We start from the raw sequence: 23915 nt of genomic DNA, 5'->3' as shown, positions 1-23915 counted from the left end.
AAGCAGTAGCAGTTCTTCATGATATCTTTCAAATAAAGCCTTGGTAAAAAAGTGTTATCTACACATCCTGAGCAGCTCATGTTATAGACAGAAGCATGCTACATGGCAGACCAATCCGAACTCTCGGCATGTCCAGCCCATCCATTTTCTCAGCCAATAATGTCTAGCTGGAAAAGTTCCTGTATTCTTCCGTGTCTAAACCAACTAGGCTCGTTATTTAACAATTTTATTTGTATTTACAGATGGCATACAAGTTTGATATTAAGGCAATGTTCCATATTGATAAAAATGTTTTATCCTCAAATATCTCTCCTGTGAAATAATGACCTGCGACATACGCCTATCTTCTTGAAACGGGTCACATACCGAATGAACAATGTGTTCAGGGGGCGGGATCAGGTCCTCCCTGTCCCTTATTCAGTACAATCTAGGTCCTGTGTAGGGCCCTGAGTTTTTCCTGACCATGTGATCCAACCAAGAAAACCTCCCCTGACTGTAGTTACAGTGGCAGTTGGAATTACCTGGATTTCTGCATAAATTGGTCATAAAATGTGATTTGATCTTCATCTAAGTTCCAACAATAGACAAACACAGTCTGCTTAACTAATAACACACAAACAAATATATACCTTTTCATGTCTTTATTGAACACACCATTTAAACATTCACAGTGCAGGGTGGAGAAAGTATGTGAACCCTTCGATTTAATAACTGGTTGACCCTCCTTTGGCAGCAATAACCTCAACCAAACATTTTCTGTAGTTGCGGATCAGACCTGCACAACGGTCAGGATACATTTTGGACCATTCCTCTTTACAAAACTGTTTCAGTTCAGCAATATTCTTGGGATGTCTGGTGTGAACCACTCTCTTGAGGTCATGCCACAGCATCTCAATCGGTTGAGGTCAGGACTCTGACTGGGCCACTCCAGAAGGCGGATGTTCTTCTGTTGAAGCCATTCTGTTGTTGATTTACTTCTGTGTTTTAGGTCGTTGTCCTGTTGCATTACCCAACTTCTGTTGAGCTTCAATAGATAGCCTTACATTCTCCTGCAAAATGTCTTGATAAACTTGGGAATTCATTATTTACGTCGATGATAGCATGCAGCAAAGCAGCACCAAAACATGATGTTCCCTCCACCATACTTTACAGTTGGGATGAGGTTTTGATGGTGGTGTGCTGTGCCTCTTTTTCTCCACACATGGTGTTGTGTGTTCCTTCCAAACAACTCAACTGTAGTTGAATCTGTCCACAGAATATTTTGCCAGTAGCGCTGTGGAACATCCAGGTGCTCTTTTGCGAACTTCAGACGTGCAGCAATGTTTTTTTTTGGACAGCAGTGGCTTCTTCCGCGGTGTCCTCCCATGAACACCATTTTTGTTTCAGTGTTTTACGTATCGTAGACTTGTCAACAGAGATGTTATTATGTGCCAGAGATTTCTGTAAGTCTTTAGCTGACACTCTAGGATTCTTTTTAACCTCAATGGGCATTCTGCGTTGTGCTCTTGCAGTCATCTTTGCAGGACGGCCACTCCTAGGGAGAGTAGCATCAGTGCTGAACTTTCTCCATTGATAGACAATTTGTCTTACCATGGACTGATGAACATCAAGGCTTTTAGAGATACTTTTGTAACCCTTTCCAGCTTTATGCAAGTCAACAATTCTTAATCTTAGGTCTTCTGAGATCTCTTTTGTTCGAGGCATGGTTCACATCAGACAATGCTTCTTGTAAATCGCAAACTCAAATTTTGTCTGTATTTTTTATAGGGCAGGGCAGTTCTAACCAACATATCCAATCTCATCTCATTGATTGGACTCCAGGTTAGCTGACTCCTGACTCCAATGAGCTTTTGGAGAAGTCATTAGCCTAAGGGTTCACATACTTTCCCCAACCTACACTGCGAATGTTTAAATGATGTATTCCATATAGACAAGAAAAATACAATATTTTGTGTGAAATTAATTTAAGCACACTGTGTTTGTCTATTGTTGTGACTTAGATGAAGATCAGATGAAATTGTATAACCAATTTATGCAGAAATCCAGGTAATTCCAAATGGTTCACATACTTGTTCTTGCCACTGTATGTGTAAGGAGCTGTATTTATGTAGTACGTTGCTCCTGTATTTGAAGTCCTATCAACTCATTCATGGAGAGTGAAGATCTCCTTCAGAATAGAATGAGAGAAAACATGCATCTGTAGCGGCAGAGGGAGAGTTAAAAAGAGACAAGGTGGAGCAACGAGAGACTAGATTGAGCAAGCTCACTTTGTGAGATGTATAGAGTGTTAGTATAGTGAGAAGAAATAAGAGGGAGTGGTAGGGCTAAGTGGTGCAGCTACGCCCCCCAACTTCCTTGTGCTCTTTCCATTTTTCTCCATCTTCTCCTTGCTGCTTTGTTAGGCGCTCCCCCCCCCATTCTTACCCCACCCCTATTCATTCTCTCCCAGTAGAGAACAGTGAAATTAGTGTGCTGCAGTAAAAAGGGGATAGAAGAGGGATAGCGAGAGAAAGAGGAATATACAATTGAGATCTACGGTCTAAGGCACTGTACCTCAGTGCTAGAGGTGTCGCTACAGACCCTGGTTCGATTCCAGGCTGTATCACAACAGGTCATGATCGGGAGTCCCATAGGGAAATGTACAATTGGCCCATTGTCGTTAGGGTTGGCCGGGTAGGCCATCATTGTAAATAAGAATTTGTTCCTAACTGACTTGCCTAGTTAAATAAAAAATACTAACACTGGTCATACTATTGACCTGGTTTTATGGATATTAAGTCCTCTTATTGAAGGGAAAAGGGGATACCTAGTCAGTTGTACAACTGAATGCATTCAACTAAAATATGTCTTCTGCATTTAACCCAACCCCTCTGAATCAGAGAGGTGCGGGAGGGCTTCCTTAATCGACATCCATGTCATCGGCGCCCGGGGAACTGCCTTATGCTCAGAACGACAGATTTTTACCTTGTCATTTCGGGGATTCGATCCAGCAACCTTTCGGTTATGTCTGGGGTGTAGCTCATAGCGATGCTCCAGGAGCTCTGTGGTTAGTTTATGCTCAGACTAGTCACATATTCAGTGCCTTGCAAAACTATTCATCCCCCTTGGCATTTTTCCTATTTTGTTGCATTACAACCTGTAATTTAAATGGATTTTTATTTGGATTTCATGTAATGGACATACACAAAATAGTCCAAATTGGTGAAGTGAAATAAAAATAAAAAATAGTTACAAAAAATTCCCCAAAATAAAAACAGAAAAGTGGTGCGTCCTTATGTATTCACCCCCTTTGCTATGAAGCCCCTAAATAAGATCTGGTGCAAACAATTACCTTCAGAAGTCACACAATTAGTTAAATAAAGTCCACCTGTTTGCAGTCTAAGTGTCACATGATCTCAGTATAAATACACCTGTTCTGAAAGGCCCCAGACTCTGCAACACCACAAAGCAAGGGGCACCACCAAGCAAGTGGCACCATGAAGACCAAGGAGCTCTCCAAACAGGTCAGGGACAAAGTTGTGGAGAAGTACATATCAGGGTTGGGTTATAAAAAATTATCTGGAACTTTGAACATCCCACGGAGCACCATTAAATCCATTATAAAAACATTGAAAGAATATGAATACCACAACAAACCTGCCAAGAGAGGGCCGCCCACAAAAACTCATGGACTAGGCAAGGAGAGCATTAATCAGAGAGGCAACAAAGAGACCAAAGATAACCCTGAAGGAGCTGCAAATGTTTTGGGAGACTCCCAAAACATATGGAAGAAGGTACTCTGGTCAGATGAGACTAAAATGGAGCTTTTTGGCCATCAAGGAAAACGCTATGTCTGGCGCAAACCCAATACCTCTCATCACCCCAAGAACACAATCCCCACAGTGAAACATGAAACATGGTGGTGGCAGCATCATGCTGTGGGGATGTTTATCATCGGCAGGGACTGGGAAACTGGTCAGAATTGAAGGAATGATCAATGGCGCTAAATACTGGGAAATTCTTGAGGGAAACCTGTTTCAGTCTTCCAGAGATTTGAGACTGGGACGGAGATTCACCTTCCAGCAGAACAATGACCCTAATTATACTGCTAAAGCAACACTTGAGTGGTTTAAGGGGAAACATTTAAATATCTTGGAATGGCCTAGTCAAAGCCCAGACCTCAATCCAATTAAGAACCTGTGGTATTACTTAAAGATTGCTGTACATCAGCGGAACACATCCAACTTGAAGGAGCTGGAGCAGTTTTGCCTTGAAGAATGGGCAAAAATCCCAGTGGCTAGATATGCCAAGCTTATAGAGACATACCCCAAGAGACTTGCAGCTGTAATTGCTGCAAAAGGTGGCTCGACAAAGTATTGAGTTAGGGGGGGTGAATAGTTATGCACGCTCAAATTTTTCTTGTTTGTTTCACAAAAAAATATATTTACCATCTTCAAAGTGGTAGGCATGTTGTGTAAATCAAATGATACAACCCCCCCCCCCCCCCCCAAAGAAAAAAAAATATTCCAGGATGTAAGGCAACAAAATAGGAAAAATGCCAACGGGGGTGAATACTTTCGCAAGCCCCTGTACGTATTCCCAGTCATTCTGAAATCCCATTGAAACATGATCTACTGCTCTACCACACATATAGACCAGTAGGCCTATGACGAATAGTTGTTTTGCTGCTTCTGTGACTGATCAGCACTCAAACCCAGGATGTCTCCATGCCACAAGACTGTGTTAGCTTGCTGAGCTAAAAACTGTATTAGCCTGCTGAGCTAAAAACTGTATTAGTCTGCTGAGCTAAATAATGTGTTTGCCCGCTGAGCTAAAGACTGTGTTAGCTTGCTCCGCTAAAATTGTTAGGCCAGTGAGCTGAGCTAACGACTGGTTCAGCCTGCTGAGCTAAAGACTGTGTTAGCCTGCTAAAGAACTGTGTTAGCCCGCTAAGCTAAATACTTTACACTTTTCACTCCTGTATGAGGGCACAGCTCCTAGCCAACATCCAGGTGGGCATCCCTTTCCTAACCTGCACACAGCATTGATGGGTGGGCTGTGTCTCACTGTCTGTCTCTACACAAGCAGGACTTCAATAATGCAGGGACGCTTGTGTTTCCTGTTTATTCACCCTGCAGCCTCACCGCTTTGCTCCCAGGGGCACTGCTACAAGCACCCAGGAGGGAACCCGGGACAGGGCAGCCCCATGGGGATGGAGAAGGGAGGAAGAGACAGAACTGATTTAGACCCATCGGGAGTGAAGGGATAGTAGGAGCATGTAGGAAGTGGGAGTAGACAGAGTGTCGGATGCTTAGGTAGAGAGAGTAGGCTGAGTGTAGGGTGCTAAGGAAGAGGGTGGCCGAGTGTAGAATGCTAAAGGAATGGGGGTAGGATGAATGTAGGGTGCTTAGGGAGAGGTGGTAGGCTGAATGTATGGTCACTATGGTGCTCAGGGAGTGAGGGTAGGGTAAGTGTCGGATAGTAGGATGTACAGGGAGCGAAAGAAGGGAAATTGAGAATGAGATACATGATTCACAGTGGTACACACAAGGGATTAAAATTCCAGCACTTCCAGAGTGCTCTCTATTCCTCAGATGTGTCTCTCTTTCCCCAATGTCCCTCTCCTCTCGCTGTCTGCTCTGGATTTTGCTGGTTCTCTCTTGGCTGATATGCCATGCAATCAGCTGGCCAGTGGGGTTTCTGGGTAATTTTACCTGTTCTGCTCGGGGAAGAGGTCTATAAATAACATGGGCCTTTCATGGTCCATTCATGTGCAGTGAAACATGATCTTACGGTGCATGCCTCCAACAGATACTCGAGCACTCACAGAAACAGGACCTTTTACATGGTTTGGTTTAATGGTTTGATTTGCTGGTGTATCTGACACCAGTCAATATGGACATACTGGAGAGAGGGCACGGCATATATTGAAATCCTTATTTTCTAATCCATTTGTATTGTCCAATCGATTGTGTGTTATACACTTGGTGCTACACTTTGTCATGCACTGTATGTGAAATGGGGTAAATTGGGACATGAAATATCAGGTAAACGTGTGATTCTGTGTAGTCTGGCACTACTATGTTATGTCTATAACTGTTGCAGTGAAAATATACCTGTAACGTGTTCTGCAAAGGTATTTTACTGCAACCTTATGAGAGATTTCTAGTTGCCAAGGAAACAGTCTTGGCTCATCCCCATTTGTACTCTAAACCCGTTTATATAAAAAGACTCAATACATTTCCTGTGTGAGTTAGTGTGCACATGCATGTATGCTTATGTGTGTGTGTGTGTGTGTGTGTGTGTGTGTGTGTGTGTGTGTGTGTGTGTGTGTGTGTGTGTGTGTGTGTGTGTGGGTGTGTGTGTGTGTGTGTGTGTGTGCATGTGCTTATGTGTGTGACTTTGTGTGTCCCTTTTGTGTCCTGTGGCACCAGTATCACTTTCAGCTATTGATGAATGAAATGGGCCTGTTCGATTCAGAGTTTGGCAAAAGGACATATGGCAGGGTGTTGTGGTATCGTTTTCACTGGCAGTGACCCGACACGATATCGGTCAATAGAACACACACACACACACACACACACACACACACACACACACACACACACACACACACACACACACACACACACACACACACACACACACACGTACATACGTACTGTACATGGCTCTACAGTAAAAGCTGTGTCAATGAGAGCTCATAGGATGAGTAGCAGGAGCCATGTCTGTGTTTAGCCTTTGTCTGAACCCGTGCTTAGAGTAAGCAGCCTCCAATGTAAGTTCCAGTCACATTGTAACACTACACTCGCTTCAAAGATGAAGTGATGAAAGCACAGTGTGAGCGGCAGTATGGCAGTGTGATGATGATGCTGTCAGTGTGGGGGTGGATGTTCTCTGTCTTGTCATGCATAATAACAGCAGAGTGCGTGTGTGATTGCAATTCTCCAGTCAACATTGTGGCTATTCGACTGACATACTGAGCCCTGGTGTAAGCGATGGATGATGGATGATGGAGGATGGATGATGGAGGATGGAGGATGGATGATGGATGATGGAGGATGGATGATGGATGATGGATGATGGATGATGGATGATGGATGCATTTGAGGTAGAGTAGTAGTATCTTTGACGTTACAGGTTTCTCTGCCTCCTCCTCCCCCCTCCTGCCTTTGTTCACATACAGCACGAGGATGAGATTATGTCAGACCCGTGATGTTCCTCTTCAGCTCGCTCTGCTGCACGATGACGCCTCAGGTGGTGCGGCTTTATGAGTATGGCAGAAGGGCTGTGTGTAGTATGTGTACTGTGTTTGTGTACGTTTAGTAGGAGAGATGCATTTCCCTACGCTTGTGTGAATGAATAATCTTGGCTAAATCCTGAAAACACATACGTCTTAGCTCAGTGGGCTAACGTTGCCTTTCTGCAACGTCAGTTAGTTACACATGTCTGTGTGTGTGATAATGTGTGTGTGCGTGCGTGTGTGTATATCTGTGTGTGAGCGTGTATATTTGTGTGTGTGTGTGTGTGTGTGAGGTACATACTAACTGAACTAAATGTGTGTATCTGAGTATGTGTTGTCTCTCTGCTGCAGAATGATGGTGCCATTGAGTAGTGTCTGGTGCAGTGGGGAGATGGGGATGTGACTATTACAGTAATCACTGCCAAGGCTGCTGCTATTACTGCCACCACTTTCCTAACTGGCAATTACTGCCGCCACTGCTCTTCCTCTATGGCTCCCTACTGATAACGTACTGCTCTGGTTGCTTCTTCCAAGGCTAATAATCTCATTTATGGCTTTTTATGATGTTATCTCAAGAGCTCAGTGCCCACCCAGTGAATATATTATGTTTTAAATGTTAGGCAATGAAATGGTCCCGTAATGTGGCATTAGTAGGATTTCAAGAAAATACACGATTCAAGTTTTCACTAACACCCGTGTCACAATTGACTGTTCCTCCTTATTCCAATATGACTAGGCTTTTTCAACGAGGCAATTCTACTTGATCCATGACAGGAATCTTTATAATCCCTCCTCCTTCCTGTGTTGGCTCCAGTAGTGTCACAAGGCGGTGATTCACCCTGTCTGTCTCATGCAGGTACACTACATGGAAGTAGTCCCTAATAACTAGGGCAGTGTTACTGCTGCTATGACAACGTTGTCTAAGTGAATGCATGACTGTGTGTGCACACTCATGTGTTTGTATTTGCGTAGTGTGAGTAGCTACTGTACATCCCTTGTGGGTCTATGCTACACGTATGGGACTTTGTGAGTAGAGGATATTTGTGAAATTGCTGTGTGCATAATTACATACACACATACTCACACACACACTCTCTCTCTCTCTCTCTCTCTCTCTCTCTCTCTCTCTCTCTCTCTCTCCCTCTCTATATCTCTCGCTTTCTCATCTCTCTCAGTATGAATAATGGAGAGAGGGGGAGGGAGAGCTGTGCTGAGACAGTGAGTCAGGGCTGCTGTTTGCCGTGCTGAGGTTCCTGCTGCTCAGCATCTCAATCAGAATAGCTCTGCCCTGAGTCACATTTCTCCTCATCTCTAACCCACCCTTTCTCTCTCTCTATGCTCTCTTCCTCCTTTTTCTCTCTCTCTCCATCTGCTCTCTCCATTCGCTCTCTATCTCTCTGCTTTCTCTCTCTGCTCCCTCTCTTTTGTTTCTCTCTCTCCGTTCTCTCTCTAAATGTCATTTAAATGATCTCTCTCTACCTTCCTCTCTCTCTCTCTCCTCTCATATCTATGCGTCTCTGGGAATGTATTATTGCGGCCGCTCTGGCCGTTATGTGGATCCTGCTGACCATAGTCGATGTCTATGTGAGAAAAAAAACAGACTTCATCATAGTCTATCTCTGGACTTGTTGTGCTCTGATATGTTGCTCTGGGATCAGCACTTGTTACTTCCTGTGCCCAGATAATCCAGAGGAAGCAGCAGGATTGGTCTAACAAGGCAATGGGATTAGCGACAATGATTAGAGCAAGGTCGGGTAATTAACGGTGCTGGATTTATTATCAGTGTAATGATGCCTGGGGGACCCTCTCTGTTTGTCATTCAACTTTATCCTATCCAACCTGCACGGTTGTGAGTCTTAATATATGGTGGTTTGGTGAATTCCAAGGCTCTTGCTCAGCGGGGTAACACAGATTTAAGGCACCCGGGTGACTCAGCTTTGAACCACAATCGGTCACTGGCTTGGTTTGGGTCTCTGTGAGGAGTCGAGGTGAAGTCACCATTGGTTAGCCCCTAGAATTGCCCCAGACGTTATGCGTAGCCTTTGGCCCAGAGGTATCCATGGGTTTCTGTTTGTGTGTATGTGTCTGTTTGTTGGTGTATAGATGATCTGAATCTGTGTTTTAACTTGGTCATTGTGTGTTTGTCCATGTGTCTTCTATGTCTGTTTGTGTACGGCTCAGTGTGTGTATTTTGAGGGAGAAGGAAAGAGTGAGGGAGAGAGGGATATAAAGAGAGAGAAACGGAGGAGGTGGAGTACAGGCTGCTGACTCGTCAATCCCTCAGGGATGATCTTTCTCACTCTGTGTGTGTGTGTGTGTGTGGTTGTGTGTGTGGTTGTGTGTGTGTAGGTGCACGCGCTTGTGTGTGTCTGCGTGCGCGAGTATGCGTCATACCTACGTATACGTATGTGTGTGGGTTAACGTATGTTGGTATACACACGCAAGAGGCACCCTACCTCACTGGAGGGGACGTCCACACCAATCTGCCATTCATGATGATACCATGATGCTAAAAGGCTGATGGGAGACATCATTGTAACATGTCTGTGACAGAACCCTGACCATCAGAGCATCCCTCTCCTCTTTATTCATTTCTCTATCACTCCCTCCGTCCCTCCATCTCGCTGCCTCATTGTGTACTATATAAATATATCCAACATTCCTGTCCATCTCAATTTTGCTTCTAAATCTTTATTGAGTGCAGGAAGATCTTATTACAACAAATCAAAATGACAAAGTGTTTTGGACGTGGACGGGCTGTATTGGTAATTTCGGGTGTGTAAAGTCAGAAAGGGGAAATTCAGTACCAATCTCTCAGCCTTCTCTGTCTGTTGGCAGAGTGACAGAGATATATTGTACTGCGTGTGCCTCACTTCTTCTCCCATGCAGGACTTGATAGCTATGACCTGTTTTCTGTTCTCAGAGCGAGTTCCTCCCTCTTTCTGAGCCGCAAACTCACCTGCAATATCTCATATATCAGGTATTTATATCAGTCATTTACATGAGGAATGTAACCCGAAAACTACCAAGCGCGACTGAGGAATCCTTACTATCCCGCCACAGTAAATAGATTTTCTCTGAGCACATGTTGGCTGATTTGTGTTGGTGAGGGGGAGGTAGAACAGCTTGAAATTTCCCACCCTGTCTGTCTGCTCAGATGGCACCACCACTCTCTCTGGCTCTCTGTCTCTCTAGCTCTGCCCCGAGTGATGCCTTTCTCTCACAATTGCAGGGAATTTCCTCTCTCTTCTCCTCACTCTGTACCCGTGTCAGTGTGACCGGGTGATTAAAGGAAACTATTGACAAAAGGATGCTCTGTCTGTCTGTCAGTTCAGGACCCAATGGAACTATTTCCAGGAAGCAGAAGATCTGGGTTAAAGCAATACAGCCGGGGGGAAATACATTGTCAAAATGACTTAGATTACACTCAATGTAAAGCACTTGGAGAGTTTGTAACCTATTTGTACCCTTTGTAACCTGTTTGTAGTGTGTAACCTCTCATCGTTGCTGTTCGCTCAGACCTGATCGAGGTACAAATTGACCAAGCCTGATTATGTATGGGGATTGTACATTACATGTATGGGAAAATGTAATTAAGCACTATATTTCTCTTCATTATTCTCCCTCAGACCTGATTGAGGCCACCAAGGAGTCTAATGTGAACATCCCACAGATGGCGGACACGTTGTTTGAGAGGGCCACCAATGCCAGCTGGGTGGTGGTGTTCAAGGCCCTGATCACTACGCATCACATGATGGTCGCTGGCAATGAGGTGAGTGAAAGCCAGCACCACCACTACTGTTCCTATGGGAGGGCCTGTATTTAAAAGGGCTGGGATGTGATTGGCTCATTTTTATATACGTTGGTTATATTGGACATGCTGAGTTTTTAGTTGGCCAACCCTCCTCCTGGAGAGCTACTGGGTGTGTAGGCTTTAGCTCTTACCCTGCTTTAACATGTCATATTCTAGTAATCAGCTACTCATCAAGACCTTGATTAGCTGAATCGGGTGTGTTAAAGAAGGGCTGGAGCACAAACCTGCATACCCAGTAGCTTTCCAGGGGGAGGGTTGGCTACCTCTGCACTGGCGGATTTAAGGTTAGATGATAAGCCTGTTTGTCTGAATACACTGAGTGTACAAAACATTAGGAACACCTTCCTAATATTGAGTTGCTCCCATTTTGCCCTCAGAACAGCCTCAATTCATTGGGGGCATGGACTTTACAAGGTCTCTAAAGCATTCCACAGGGATGCTGGCCCATGTTGACTCCAATGATTCTCACAGTTGTGTCAAGTTGGCTGATAGTCGATCTCTAGTCCAAATAGCTCATTCCATCTCATCCCACAGATGCTCAATTGGAATGAGATCTGGTGACGGGGCAGGCCAATGCAGTAAGCTGAATTCACTGTCATGGCCGTGGAACAATTCCTGGATACTCCTAGCCTTGTGGCATTGGGCATTAATTATCTTGCTGAAAAAATGTATTTGCAGATCTCAAAAATCTCTAATTGAAGTGGATTTAACAGGTGACATCAATAAGGGATCATAGCTTTCACCTGGATTCACCTGGTCAGTCTATGTCATGGAAAGAGCAGGTGTTCAGTCAGCCATTTAGATATTCAGTAATTCCATCCTTCATCCTGACCTCCATTGTTATGTCACTGGGGTCAACCAGGGGTAACACAGTCAAATAAGCAGATGTTCTGTTTACTGTCTGTTTAGCCTGTCTAGTCTGTCTATGGCCACACTGAGGTTATGGATGGAGGAGAGAGAGAGAGAGAGAGAGAGAGAGAGAGAGAGAGAGAGAGAGAGAGAGAGAGAGAGAGAGAGAGAGAGAGAGAGAGAGAGAGAGAGAGAGAGAGAGAGAGAGAGAGAGAGAGAGAGAGAGAGAGAGAGAGAGAGAAGAGAGAGAGAGAGAGAGAGAGAGAGAGAGAGAGAGAGAGAGAGAGAGAGAGAGAGAGAGAGAGAGAGAGAGAGAGAGAGAGAGAGAGAGAGAGAGAGAGAGAGAGAGAGAGAGAGAGAGAGAGAGAGAGAGAGAGAGAGAGAGAGGAGGCAGATGCAGGAAGATCACAAAGAGCTGTGTCATGTCGAACGAACACACTGTGATAATGAAATTAAACTCAGTGTCTGTGGATCAGAAATCAATGGGGAAGAGGACATGTGCACTTCTGTTGCCATTGGTGACACAGGGTAACTGGCTTTTTGAAGAGGTATTTTCATTCATATGCCCTTCCCCCCACCATTATTAATCTCATCACAGTGTGTGTGTGGATGTATGTGCGTGCATCTGTGTATGTGCGTGTATGTTTGTGTGTGTGGGTGTGTATTTGACTGGCCAGTGAATTTTCAGCCCCTCAGCATACATTTTCCCAGAGCTGTATGTGTAGAGACAGATGTGTGGGGTTTAGCTCAATGTCTGGAGTGTGTCTATTGGTATGAGACTGTACACTGTCTGAAAGAGGGAGGACGAGAAGGAGTGTACTACAGTATCGCAAAATGATATGTTTTACAGCAGATAGGTGCAGGGAAACATGTTGCTTTATAGGGTCAGACATAGAAGTACAGCATCCCCAGAGCAAATTAGGGTTAAGTGCCTTGATCAAGGGCACCTCAACAGATGTTTCACATAGTCAGCTTGGGTATTTGAACCAGCAACTTTTCAGTTACTGGTCCACCGCTCTAATCGCTAGGCTACCTGCCACCCCAGAGAGGACCTCTCATTTAATTCACCTCTCATTTAATTCACCTCATTAAACTGAGCTTTGACTTTTGAATTAATTAAGAGTGTAAATGAAAACCCAGGTGTGTATGTGTGTGTGCGTGCACATATCATGTGTATAGGTGTGTGTGTGTGTGTGTGCAGAGTGTGATTTTCTTGTCATGTTTCACAATTCCTCCATAGAAGCCTATTTGCCATTATTGTATTATTGTTTAGTAGGTGATACATTCTGTATTTGAGCAGAAGCATTCTCATTCTCACCCGCCCACTCAGGTGCTGTTTTCTCTGATGTTGGCTCTCTGTAATCAATTAAGCTGCAGCATGATCATGTCACACTTTTCACATGAATTCCAGTTCCTCCTCAACACAATTGTGTGTGTATAATATGAAACAGCTCCTCTGAAATTACACATCTAATCCATTTCCTTTTGTGACTCATTCAATCCTTTGAAGATAGTAATTATCTTTTGAAGGCAGTTGTGTGTTTGCGTGTGTTTTAATATGTGCATGTGTTTTAATACCTGCCATAATGTCTGGTTCTTTAGCATAACAGACTCAATAATTTGCTGAGCTGGTTTGTTGTTTTAGTGTATTGATCCTGTCTCCTCTGACTGGTGTGTATTGTCTCTTTCTCTCTCTCTCTTTCCCTCTCTTTCTCTCTCTCTCTCTCTCTCTCTCTCTCTCTCTTCCCTCTCTACCTGTCTCTCTCTCTCTCTCTCTCTCTCTCTCTCTCTCTCTCTCTCTCTCTCTCTCTCTCTCTCTCTCTCTCTCTCTCTCTCTCTCTCTCTCTCTCTTCCTCAGAGGTTCCTCCAGTTCCTTGCCTCCAGGAACACCCTCTTCAACCTCAGTAACTTTCTGGACAAAACTGGCTCCCATGGTGAGTTAACACGTGAGCTCCGGCAGCCCCTTCACTCGATGGGTTTACCAAACAACCAGCTCTGATGTCGAGTCAAGCTGTCACCCAGTGTGATCACTGTAAAAACTGTGTCCATGGTGATTAATATGGGCTCTCATGGCCATGTAAACTTGTTTCTCGGGTGATGGAAATGGTCCTCTGTGAGGCGTTGTTTCTATGGAGACGTGGATGTGACATTGGCCTGTTGTTCCTCCCCCAGGCTACGACATGTCCACGTTTATCAGACGCTACAGCCGGTACCTCAACGAGAAGGCGTTCGCCTACAGACAGATGTCCTTCGACTTTGGCAGAGTGAAGAAGGGGTGTGTTGTCTCTCAATAACTCTGTCTATCCTCTCCATCAGTGCTGCTCTTCTCTTTATGTCTTTTTTAAAAGGAAAATCAAGCTTCAAATAGAGCTAAACACACAGTCTAGCTGCAATATGCAAGATATGTTTTGACCCCTCACCCTCCCACCCCCTCAGAATCATATGTACTGAACAAAAATATAAAAACACAAGATGTAAAGTGTTGGTCCCCTGTTTCATGAGGTGAAATGAAATATTCCAGAAATGTTCCATATGCACAAAAAAACGTATTTCTCTCAAATTTTGTTCACAAATTTGTTTACATGCCTGTTAGTCAGCATTTCTCCTTTGCCAAAATAATCCATCCACCTGACAGGTGTGGCATATCAAGAAGCTGATTAAACAGGATGATCCTTACACAGGTGCACCATGTGCTGGGGACAATAAAAGGCCACTTTAAAATGTGCAGTTTTGTCACACAACACAATGCCACATATGTCTCATGTTTTGAGGGAGTGTGCAATTGGCATGCTGACTGCAGGAATGTCCAACATAGCTGTCGCCAGAGAACTGAATGTTAATTCCTCTACCATAAGCCGCCTCCAACGTCGTTTTAGAGAATTTGACAGTACGTTCAACCCGCCTCACAACCACAAACCACGTGTAACCAGGCCAGCCCAGGACCTCCACATCCGGCTTCTTCACCTGCAGGATTGTCTGAGACCAGCCACCCAGACAGCTCATGAAACTGAGGAGTAGTTCTGTCTGTAATAAAACCCTTTTTGGGGGGAAAACTCATTCTGATTGGCTGGGCCTGGCTCCACAGTGGGTGAGCCTTGCTCCAAAGTGCCCTCCTAGGCCCACCCATGGCTGCGCTCCTGCCCAATCACATGAAATCCATAGATTAGGGCCTAATGAATTTATTTCAATTGAGTGATTTCCTTATATCAAATCAAATCAAATTTTATTGGTCACATACACATGATTAGCAGATGTTAATGCGAGTGTAGCGAAATGCTCGTGCTTCTAGTTCCGACTATGCAGTAAAATCTAACAAGTAATCTAACAAATTCACAACAACTACCTTATACACACAAATACACACAAATGTCAAGGGATGAATAAGAATATGTACATATAAATATATGGATGAGCGATGTTTTCTTTTTGTAATCTGTGATTGACTGTAGACCCTGCCACATACGCCTCGTGTTTGAGCCGTTGAATTGCGACTCTACTTTGTCTCTGTACTGATGCTTTGCTTGTTTGATTGCCTTGCGGAGGGAATAGCTGCACTGTTTGTATTCGGTCGTGTTTCCAGTCGCCTTGCCATGATTAAAAGCGGTGGTTCGCGCTTTCAGATTCGCGCGAATGCTGCCATCAATCCACGGTTTCTGGTTAGGGAAGGTTTTAATGGTCACAGAGGGAACGACATCTCCAATGCACTTGCTAATAAACTCGCTCACCGAGTCAGCGTATACGTCAATGTTAATGTCTGAGGCTATCCGGAACATATCCCAGTCCACGTGATCGAAGCAATCTTGAAGCGTGGAATCCGATTGGTCAGACCCTTGACCTGAGCACGGGCGTTTCCTGTTTTCGTTTCTACACGGCTGTGACTATAATCAAAGAGAATTCTCTTGGAAGATAATGCGTCGGCATTTGATTGTAAGGAATTCTAGGTTGGGTGAACTGTAACTCAGTAAAATAGTTGCAATTGTTGCATGTAGGGTTTATATTTTTGTTCAGTATAAAAACATAGAAATAGATTTATATTCTATTTCTCATAGAGACAACACTTGGCAGAATCACAGCCACCTGACCTGTCTGTCAGTCTCAGGGGTCAGTAGGTGGGAGTGATTCATCTTAAAGCCAGTCTGTTTGGTCTGTTTCACAAGCGTTCCTGGAAGTATCGCGATGTTGTGCCTCTGGATTTAGAAACTCTGTGATTGCACTGTGGGTGAGGGCAGAGTGAGTGGGCTGTCCATGCCTGTGCCTGTACAGAAACAGACAGATGAATATAGACTACACAGTCTGAATACAGACAGTGAGCTATTACTTTGGCGTCTGTCCAGACTGTTGCGTTTTGCTGGCAGAAACAAGGTCCCACAGCACAGTCTGTGCCAGCCATGCGACAAACAGACAGAACAGCCAGGTGTGCAGATAGAGCTCTGACCTAGTGTCTCATGTCATGTGTCTTACCTAAAGTAGCTAAGAAGCTAGATCCATCTAAAACTGTTGCTGTGTTAGTGTTGCATCACAAGGCCTTGGCCTTGGCAGATCTCTAGTAATAATATAATTGCAAATGCCACTTAGCAGAAGCCTTCATGCAAAGCCACTAACAATACAGTGAGTGTATAAGTCTTTAGTATGTGCATGTGATCCCTGCAAGAATTGAATAATATATGCCATTTAGCAGGCATTTATCCAAAGCAACTTATATTCATGCATCCATACATATGGGTGGTCCTGGGAATCAAACCCATAATTGTGGCATTGCACGCACCATGCTCTACCAACTGAGCCATACAGGACCACAGGACACTCCCTTTGTTTTGCTAGCCCCTGTCTACAGTACTTCCTTATAGATTCACTGTCCCAGAGGTCTATATGTTATTTATCCCAATGTAGAGAGTATTAAGTTGTTTCCTCTCATCTCATATTGCTGGAAAAAGAAATGGCAGCACATTATTGTATGCTCCACAATGTTTTTAATGGATCTTAAACCTATGTGTTCGTCAATAGACCTTCATTAGGGTTTAACTCATCATACTGTATCAAGAAAGATTTTTATATTGATCCGCTAATGGGAAATTTGACTACACCAGATAATATAAACAAGTACCAATACACCCAGCACAGAAACAACAATGAAAATATAGACGACGTTAAACACATCACATCATCAACACAAACAACTGGATTAAAGACTCTCCACAATATTTTTTTAATGGACCTCAAACCAACATTCAGGGTTTTCTCATACTCATACTGTACCATGTCGTTGCTCCTCTGTCTGTCTGTCTGTCTGTCTGTCTGTCTGTCTGTCTGTCTGTCTGTCTGTCTGTCTGTCTGTCTGTCTGTCTGTCTGTCTGTCTGTCTGTCTGTCTCAGAGCTGAGGGGGTGATGAGGACAATGCCCGTAGAGAAGCTGTTGAAAGGAATGCCCACTCTGCAGAGCCAGATAGACGCCCTGCTGGAGTTTGATGTGAGTATTATGATGATGATGAGAAGGATTTCTGTATCCGTTAGTAAGGGCATTTTTGTCACATTATATTTATTGTGATTGCTAGGCCACCTTCTGTTATGCCCCATGCCTAAACAATATCCTAAACCAGAGCTCTCCAACCCTGTTCCTGGAGAGCTGCCTGTAGGTTTTGGCTCCGATCCCAGTTGTAACTAACCTGGTTCAGCTTATCAACCAGCTAATTATTAGAGTCAGGTGTGCTAGATTAGGGTTTGAGCGAAAACCTACAGAATGATAGCTCTCCAGGAACAGGGTTGGGGAGCGCTGATCTAAACTACCTGGCAACTCAACCCAATTAGTAGTGGTGTAAAGTACTTAAGTAAAAATACTTCTAAATACTACTTAAGTAGTACTTTTACTTTTACTCTTCTTATTTCCAAAAGAAAATAATATACTTTTTACTCCGTACGTTTTCCCTGACACCCAAAAGTACTCCTTACATTTCGAATGCTTAGCAGCACAGGAAAATGGTCCAATTCATGCACTTATCAGGAGAACATCCCTGCTCATCCCTACTGTCTCTGATCTGGCAGACTCATTAAACACACATGCTTCGTTTTTAAATTATGTCTGAGTGTTGGAGTGTAGTCCTGGCTATCCATACATTTAAAAAACAAGAAAATGGTGTTGTCTGCTTTGCTTAATATAAGGAATTTTAAAGGATGTATACTTGTACTTTTACTTTTCATACTTAAGTATATTTGAGCAATTATATTTACTTGTCATACTTAAGTATATTTAAAACCAAATACTTTAAAAATTTTACTCAAATATTTTTTACTGGAGGACTTTCACTTTTACTAGAGTCATTTTCTATTAAGGTATCTATGCTTTTACTCAAGTATGACAATTGGGTACTTTTTCCACTATTGCCAAGCAGTTACCTAGAAACATATGACCATATTAACTCAAATCTCCCATCCTCAGTGTGATCTAATCTCACCTTGTTTATCTATAGGTCCATCCCAATGAACTGACCAATGGGGTGATCAACGCTTGCTTCCTCCTGATGTTCAAAGACCTGATCAAGTTATATGCCTGCTACAACGACGGGATCATCAATGTATTAGGCAAGACTTGACCATTTTCTTCTACTTCCTGGGACAATAATCATGTCTTTTTATATTTGATGAATATTGCAGGTTTAATTTTATTCAACACATGGAAATAGATGTGGTCCTGTTAATTTTATGTAATAGTAATGTCTCAATGGTTCTTGTGTAATAATAAACATGTTCATTCCCCTTTTTCCTCACAGAGAAATTTTTCCAGATGAAGAGAGGACAGTGCAAAGACGGGCTGGAGATCTACAAGAGATTCTTGACACGGATGACCAGGGTCTCTGAGGTCTTCAAAATCGCTGAGGTAAAAGACAAACCCAACAATACACTTTACTGTTGAAAAGTTCAATCCACAGCCAGTATGACAAGCATGGTATATGGAGGCTCAGCTGAAATGTCAACATCTTTTTTTACAGACCATAGGAATTGACAAAAATGATATCCCCGAGCTCACTCAGGTAAGTCCTGTTTGACCTTTTAAGCCTAATGTCCCACATTTTCACTGGGATGATACACTTTCTCCTAATCTAATAACATTGTAGTCACATTGTACTTACATTGTACCAGCATTGCATCTCAGTGTTATGGTTTTGTTTAACCTGGGGTAGCATGCGTTTTGGACATAGCCTACAACTCAGAAATCTCTTCTCTATCAGCATTGACCAATCACAATATTGGTCCTTTTTTTGGACAAGCAGCCCTGGCCAATCACAGTCATGTACATAGTTGACAGGTCATTGTCTACCTGACCAATGGTGAGCTTTTCATAAAATTGGGGCGTATCCCTTTGATCCATTCTGTCCTCCATGAGCTGTGCTTCCCCTGGGATTGACAGCCACTCTGCCCCCCCTCTTCTTACTTCCAGAGGTGCAGCTTGATCTTATAGGCTGAGAGTGTGAGTAGTGTGTCGTACATACAGCTTGCCTTTGGGTCATGGCTAGAAGGGATACAGCTTTTGTCAAATTGACATCAAAGGTAGATTTTTGTTGTTGTTGCTAAACCTAACCCTTTTCCTAACCTTAACCTAATTATCCTAGCCTGCTGCGTAAGTTCTCCTAACCTGCTACAAAAAGTCAAATCTGACAAAAGCTGAATGCCGTCTAGTCAAAACCTCGCTTTTGGGGAGCAAAGCAGCCTATAGGAAATTGAATAACAACACTGAACTCTCTTGAATCCATTGAACTGCAAATACAGCAGATACTCTTGGATGAAGTTGGATGTCAACAGCCTGATCTCATAGACTAGACATAACATAGTAAATGGAAATCCAGGACACCCAAATTAGTATCATATGTTACGTTTGGTATGATTAAATAAGGCAAAAATTAAAATACAGTGGTTGGTCGGTCGTTCGGGTGGGTGGGTGGGTGGGTGGATGGATGGGTGGATGTATAATGTGAATGTGTAGCAACACAAAGGTTGTGCTTTCGAAACTTTATAATGTTAGCTAATTAGCAACTTTGCAACTAATTACTACGTTTGAGCTACTTTGCAACTACATAGCATGTTAGCTAACCCTTCCCCTTTAACATAACTTTTAACCCCAAACCCTAACCCCTAACTTCTAGCCTAACTAACATTAGTAACCTAACTAAAGTTAGCATTAGCCACTAGCCACCTAGCTAACGTTAGCCACAACTAATTGGAGTTCGTTAACATATCATCCATTTTTCAAATTTGTGACATATTGTACGAATTGCGATTCGTAACATATTATACACATTTCAATTTGTAACATATACAAATTGTAATTTATAACATATCATATATGAAATGGATGACGGACATCCACAAATTAATACATACCATATGAAACGTAACATATCATACTAATTGGAGTGTCCCGGATTTACATTTACTATGTTACGTCTACCTATGAGTCCAGGTTGATGTGATTGAAGAAACTGATTGGAGAAGTCGCAATACTTGCAGAGCTATTTCGCTGATAGCTAAGATCTGAGCTAACATTGATTTTAGCTCAAAAATTGTATCTTAATTCACCAGAATGTTACTATAGAGTTTCCATAATGTCAAAATCACCTGAGATGGTATCTGAAATCCCATGGGCAGTATACGTCTCTCAATTAAGGAGAAGATGGCGCCGACGGAGATGGCAGCATCGCGACTAGCTCTTAGAAAACGTTTTTTTATGTACTATTTTTTACATTATTAGCACAGGAAATGTTTTGTGTCATTACATTCAGCCAGAAACAACTATTGGATATTAGAGCGGGGGTAACTCACCAGAACTACCAGCATTACGACAAGGAATATGACTTCCCTGGAGCAGATCCTTTGTTCACTCTTCCCAGAGCAATTTAACTTATTCCAGAGGCCGACCCAAAACATCACCGGCGGAGGAAAGGCACTCAAGGCGGCCTGCTCGTTCGACTTAGGAGGCGCGCACACTACCTACCGCTTTCGAGTATACTACTCGATAATTTTCCGTCTTTGGATAGCAAAGTTGATGAGCTTAGAGCAAGTATTTCTTTTCAAAGAGACATCAGGGCCTGTAACATACTTTGTTTCACGGAAACATGGCTCTCTCGGGATACTCTGTCAGAGTCGGTAAAGCCAGCAGGATTCTCAGTACATCGCGCAGACAGAAATAAATATCTCTCCGGGAAGCAAAAGGGCGGAGGGGTGTGTTCCATGATTAACGACTCATGGTGTAATTCTAGGAACATTCAGGAAGTCATTTTGTTCACCCGACCTAGAATACCTTATATCTCCCAAGAGAATTCTCCTCCGTCATCGCCACGGCCGTTTACATCCCACATCAAGCCGAAATCTCGACAGCCCTCAAAAAAACACATATTCTGAGGCTGCATTTATTGTAGCTGGGGATTTTAACAAAGCAAATCTGAGGACTAGGCTGCCGAAGTTCCATCAACATGTTGACTGTGCTACTCGCGCTACTAAAACTCTCGACCATTGCTATTCAAACTTCTGGAATGCTTACAAGGCCCTCCCCCGCTGCCCTTTTGGCAAATCTGACCACGACTCTATCTTGCTCCTCCCGTCCTATAGGCAGAAACTCAAACAGGAAGTGCCCGTGCTTCGTACTATTCAACGCTGGTCTGACCAATCGGAACCCATGCCTCACGATTGTTTTGATCGTGTGGACTGGGATATGTTCCAGGTAGTTTGCGAAAATAATCTAGATGCATACACGGACACGGTGACTGAGTTCATAAGGAAGTGTATAGGAGATGTAGTACCCACTGTGACTATTAAAACTATTAAAACCGTGGATAGATGGTAGCATTCACGTGAAACTGAAACCATGGAAACCATCGAAAGACGACTGGTAATATGTCAGAATATAAACAGTGTAGTTATTCACTCCCCAAGACAATCAAACAAGCTAAACGTCAGTATAGAGAAAGTGGAGTCAAAATTCAACGGCTCAGACACGAGACGTATGTGGCAAGGAATACAGATAATCACGGACTACAAAAGGAAATCCAGCCACGTCGCTGAGACCGACGTCTTGCTTCCGGACAGGCTAAACACATTCTTCGCACGCTTTGAGGATAACACAGTGCCACCGACGCGGCCCACTAACAAGGACTGTGGGCTCTCCTTCTCCGTGGCCGACGTGAGTAAAACGTTAAAACGTGTTAACCCTCGCAGGGCTGAAGGCCTAGACGGCATCCCTAGCCATGTTCTCAGAGCGTGCACAGATCAACTGGGTCCTGGACATCCTGACGGGCCGCCCCCAGGTGGTGAAGGTAGGAAACATCACCTCCACTCCGCTGATCCTCAACACTGGGGCCCCACAAGGGTGCATGCTCAGCCCCCTCCGGTACTCCCTGTTCACCCATGACTGCGTGCCCAAGCACACCTCCAACTCAATCATCAAGTTTGCAGACGACACAACAGTAGTAGGCTTGATTACCAGCGATGACGAGACAGCCTACAAGGAGGAGGTGAGGGCTCTGGGAGTGTGGTGCCTGGAAAACAACCTCTCACTCAACGTCAACAAAACAAAGGAGAGGGTGCACCCCCCTATCTACATCGACGGGACTGCAGTGGAGAAGGTGGAAAGCTTAAAGTTCCTTGGTGTACACATCACTGACAGGCTGAAATGGACCACCCAAACAGACAGTGTGGTGATGAAGGTGCAACGGAGCATCTTCAATCTCAAGCGGCTAAAGAAATTTGGCTTGTCACCTAAAACCCTCACACATTTTTACAGATGCACACTTGAAAGCATCCTGTCGGGCTGTATCACCGCCTGGTGCGGCAACTGCACCGCCCGCAACCGCAAGGCTCTCCAAAGGGTAGTTCAGTCTGCCCAATGCATTACCGGGGGCAAACTACCCACCCTCCAGGACACCTACAGCACCTGATGTCACAGGAAGGCCAAAAAGATCATCAAGAACATCAACCACCCGAGCCACTGCCTGTTCACGCCGCTATCATCCAGAAGGAGAGGTCAGTACAGGTGCATCAAAGCTGGGACCGAGAGACTGAAAACAGCTTCTATCTCAAGGCCATCAGACTGTTAAACAGCCATCACTAGCACATTAGAGGCTGCTGCCTATAGGCATAGACTAGGAATCACTGGCCACTTTAAGGAATGGAACGCTTGTCACTTTAATAATATTTACATATCTGGCATTACTCATCTCATATGTATATACTGTATTCTATACTATTCTACAGTATCTTAGTCACTTAATGTTTACGTATCTGGCATTACTCATCTCATATGTATATACTGTTTTCTATACTATTCTACGATATCTCATTCACTTAATAATGTTTACATATCTTGCATTACTCATCTCATATGTATATACTGTTTTCTATGCTATTCTACTGTATCTTAGTCCGTTCCGCTCTGACATCACTCGTTGTAACGACAGTCTAGTTCTTCCTCCTCGGACGAGGAGAGGAGAGAAGGATCGGAGGACCAAAATGCAGCGGGTTGTGAATACATAATGAATTTATTTAAAGACGAAGACGAACACGAAAAACACTTGGAAAATTACAAAACAACAAAACGACGTAGACAGACCTAAAACATGAGAACTTACATATAACATGAAGAACGCACGAACAGGTACAGACTACAACTAACGAACGAACAAACCGAAACAGTCCCGTGTGGTGCAACATACACAGACACGGAAGACAATCACCCACAAACAAACAGTGTGAACAGCCAACCTTTATATGGTTCTCAATCAGAGGAAACGTCAAACACCTGTCCCTGATTGAGAACCATATAAGGCTAATTACAAGTGACCTAAACATAGAAACACAAAACATAGAATGCCCACCCCAACTCACGCCCTGACCAACTAAACACATACAAAAATAACAGAAAACAGGTCAGGAACGTGACACTCGTCCATATGTACTGTATATAGTCTTAACTCATTCCTACTTAGATTTGTGTTATTGGGTATATGTTGCGTAGTTTGTTAGATATTTCTTGTTAGATATTACTGCA

General features: G+C 43.6%; 1 protein-coding gene across 1 annotated transcript in view; it reads left to right on the top strand.

The window, feature by feature from the left end:
• LOC120047111 (clathrin coat assembly protein AP180-like) overlaps positions 1–23915 on the top strand; it is a 68848-nt gene that overhangs the window by 24176 nt on the left and 20757 nt on the right. The window contains exons 2-8 of the mRNA XM_038992650.1: positions 10852–10994; positions 13744–13819; positions 14058–14160; positions 17258–17351; positions 18349–18460; positions 18649–18755; positions 18868–18909. Coding sequence (XP_038848578.1) covers positions 10852–10994; positions 13744–13819; positions 14058–14160; positions 17258–17351; positions 18349–18460; positions 18649–18755; positions 18868–18909 — 677 coding nt within the window. The remainder of the gene's footprint in view (positions 1–10851; positions 10995–13743; positions 13820–14057; positions 14161–17257; positions 17352–18348; positions 18461–18648; positions 18756–18867; positions 18910–23915) is intronic.

Source organism: Salvelinus namaycush, chromosome 5 (assembly GCF_016432855.1).
Source record: "Salvelinus namaycush isolate Seneca chromosome 5, SaNama_1.0, whole genome shotgun sequence".
Classification (NCBI taxonomy): domain Eukaryota; kingdom Metazoa; phylum Chordata; class Actinopteri; order Salmoniformes; family Salmonidae; genus Salvelinus; species Salvelinus namaycush.
The sequence above is the reverse complement of the archived record's forward strand: the minus strand, read 5'-3'. Positions and strand labels throughout refer to the sequence as shown.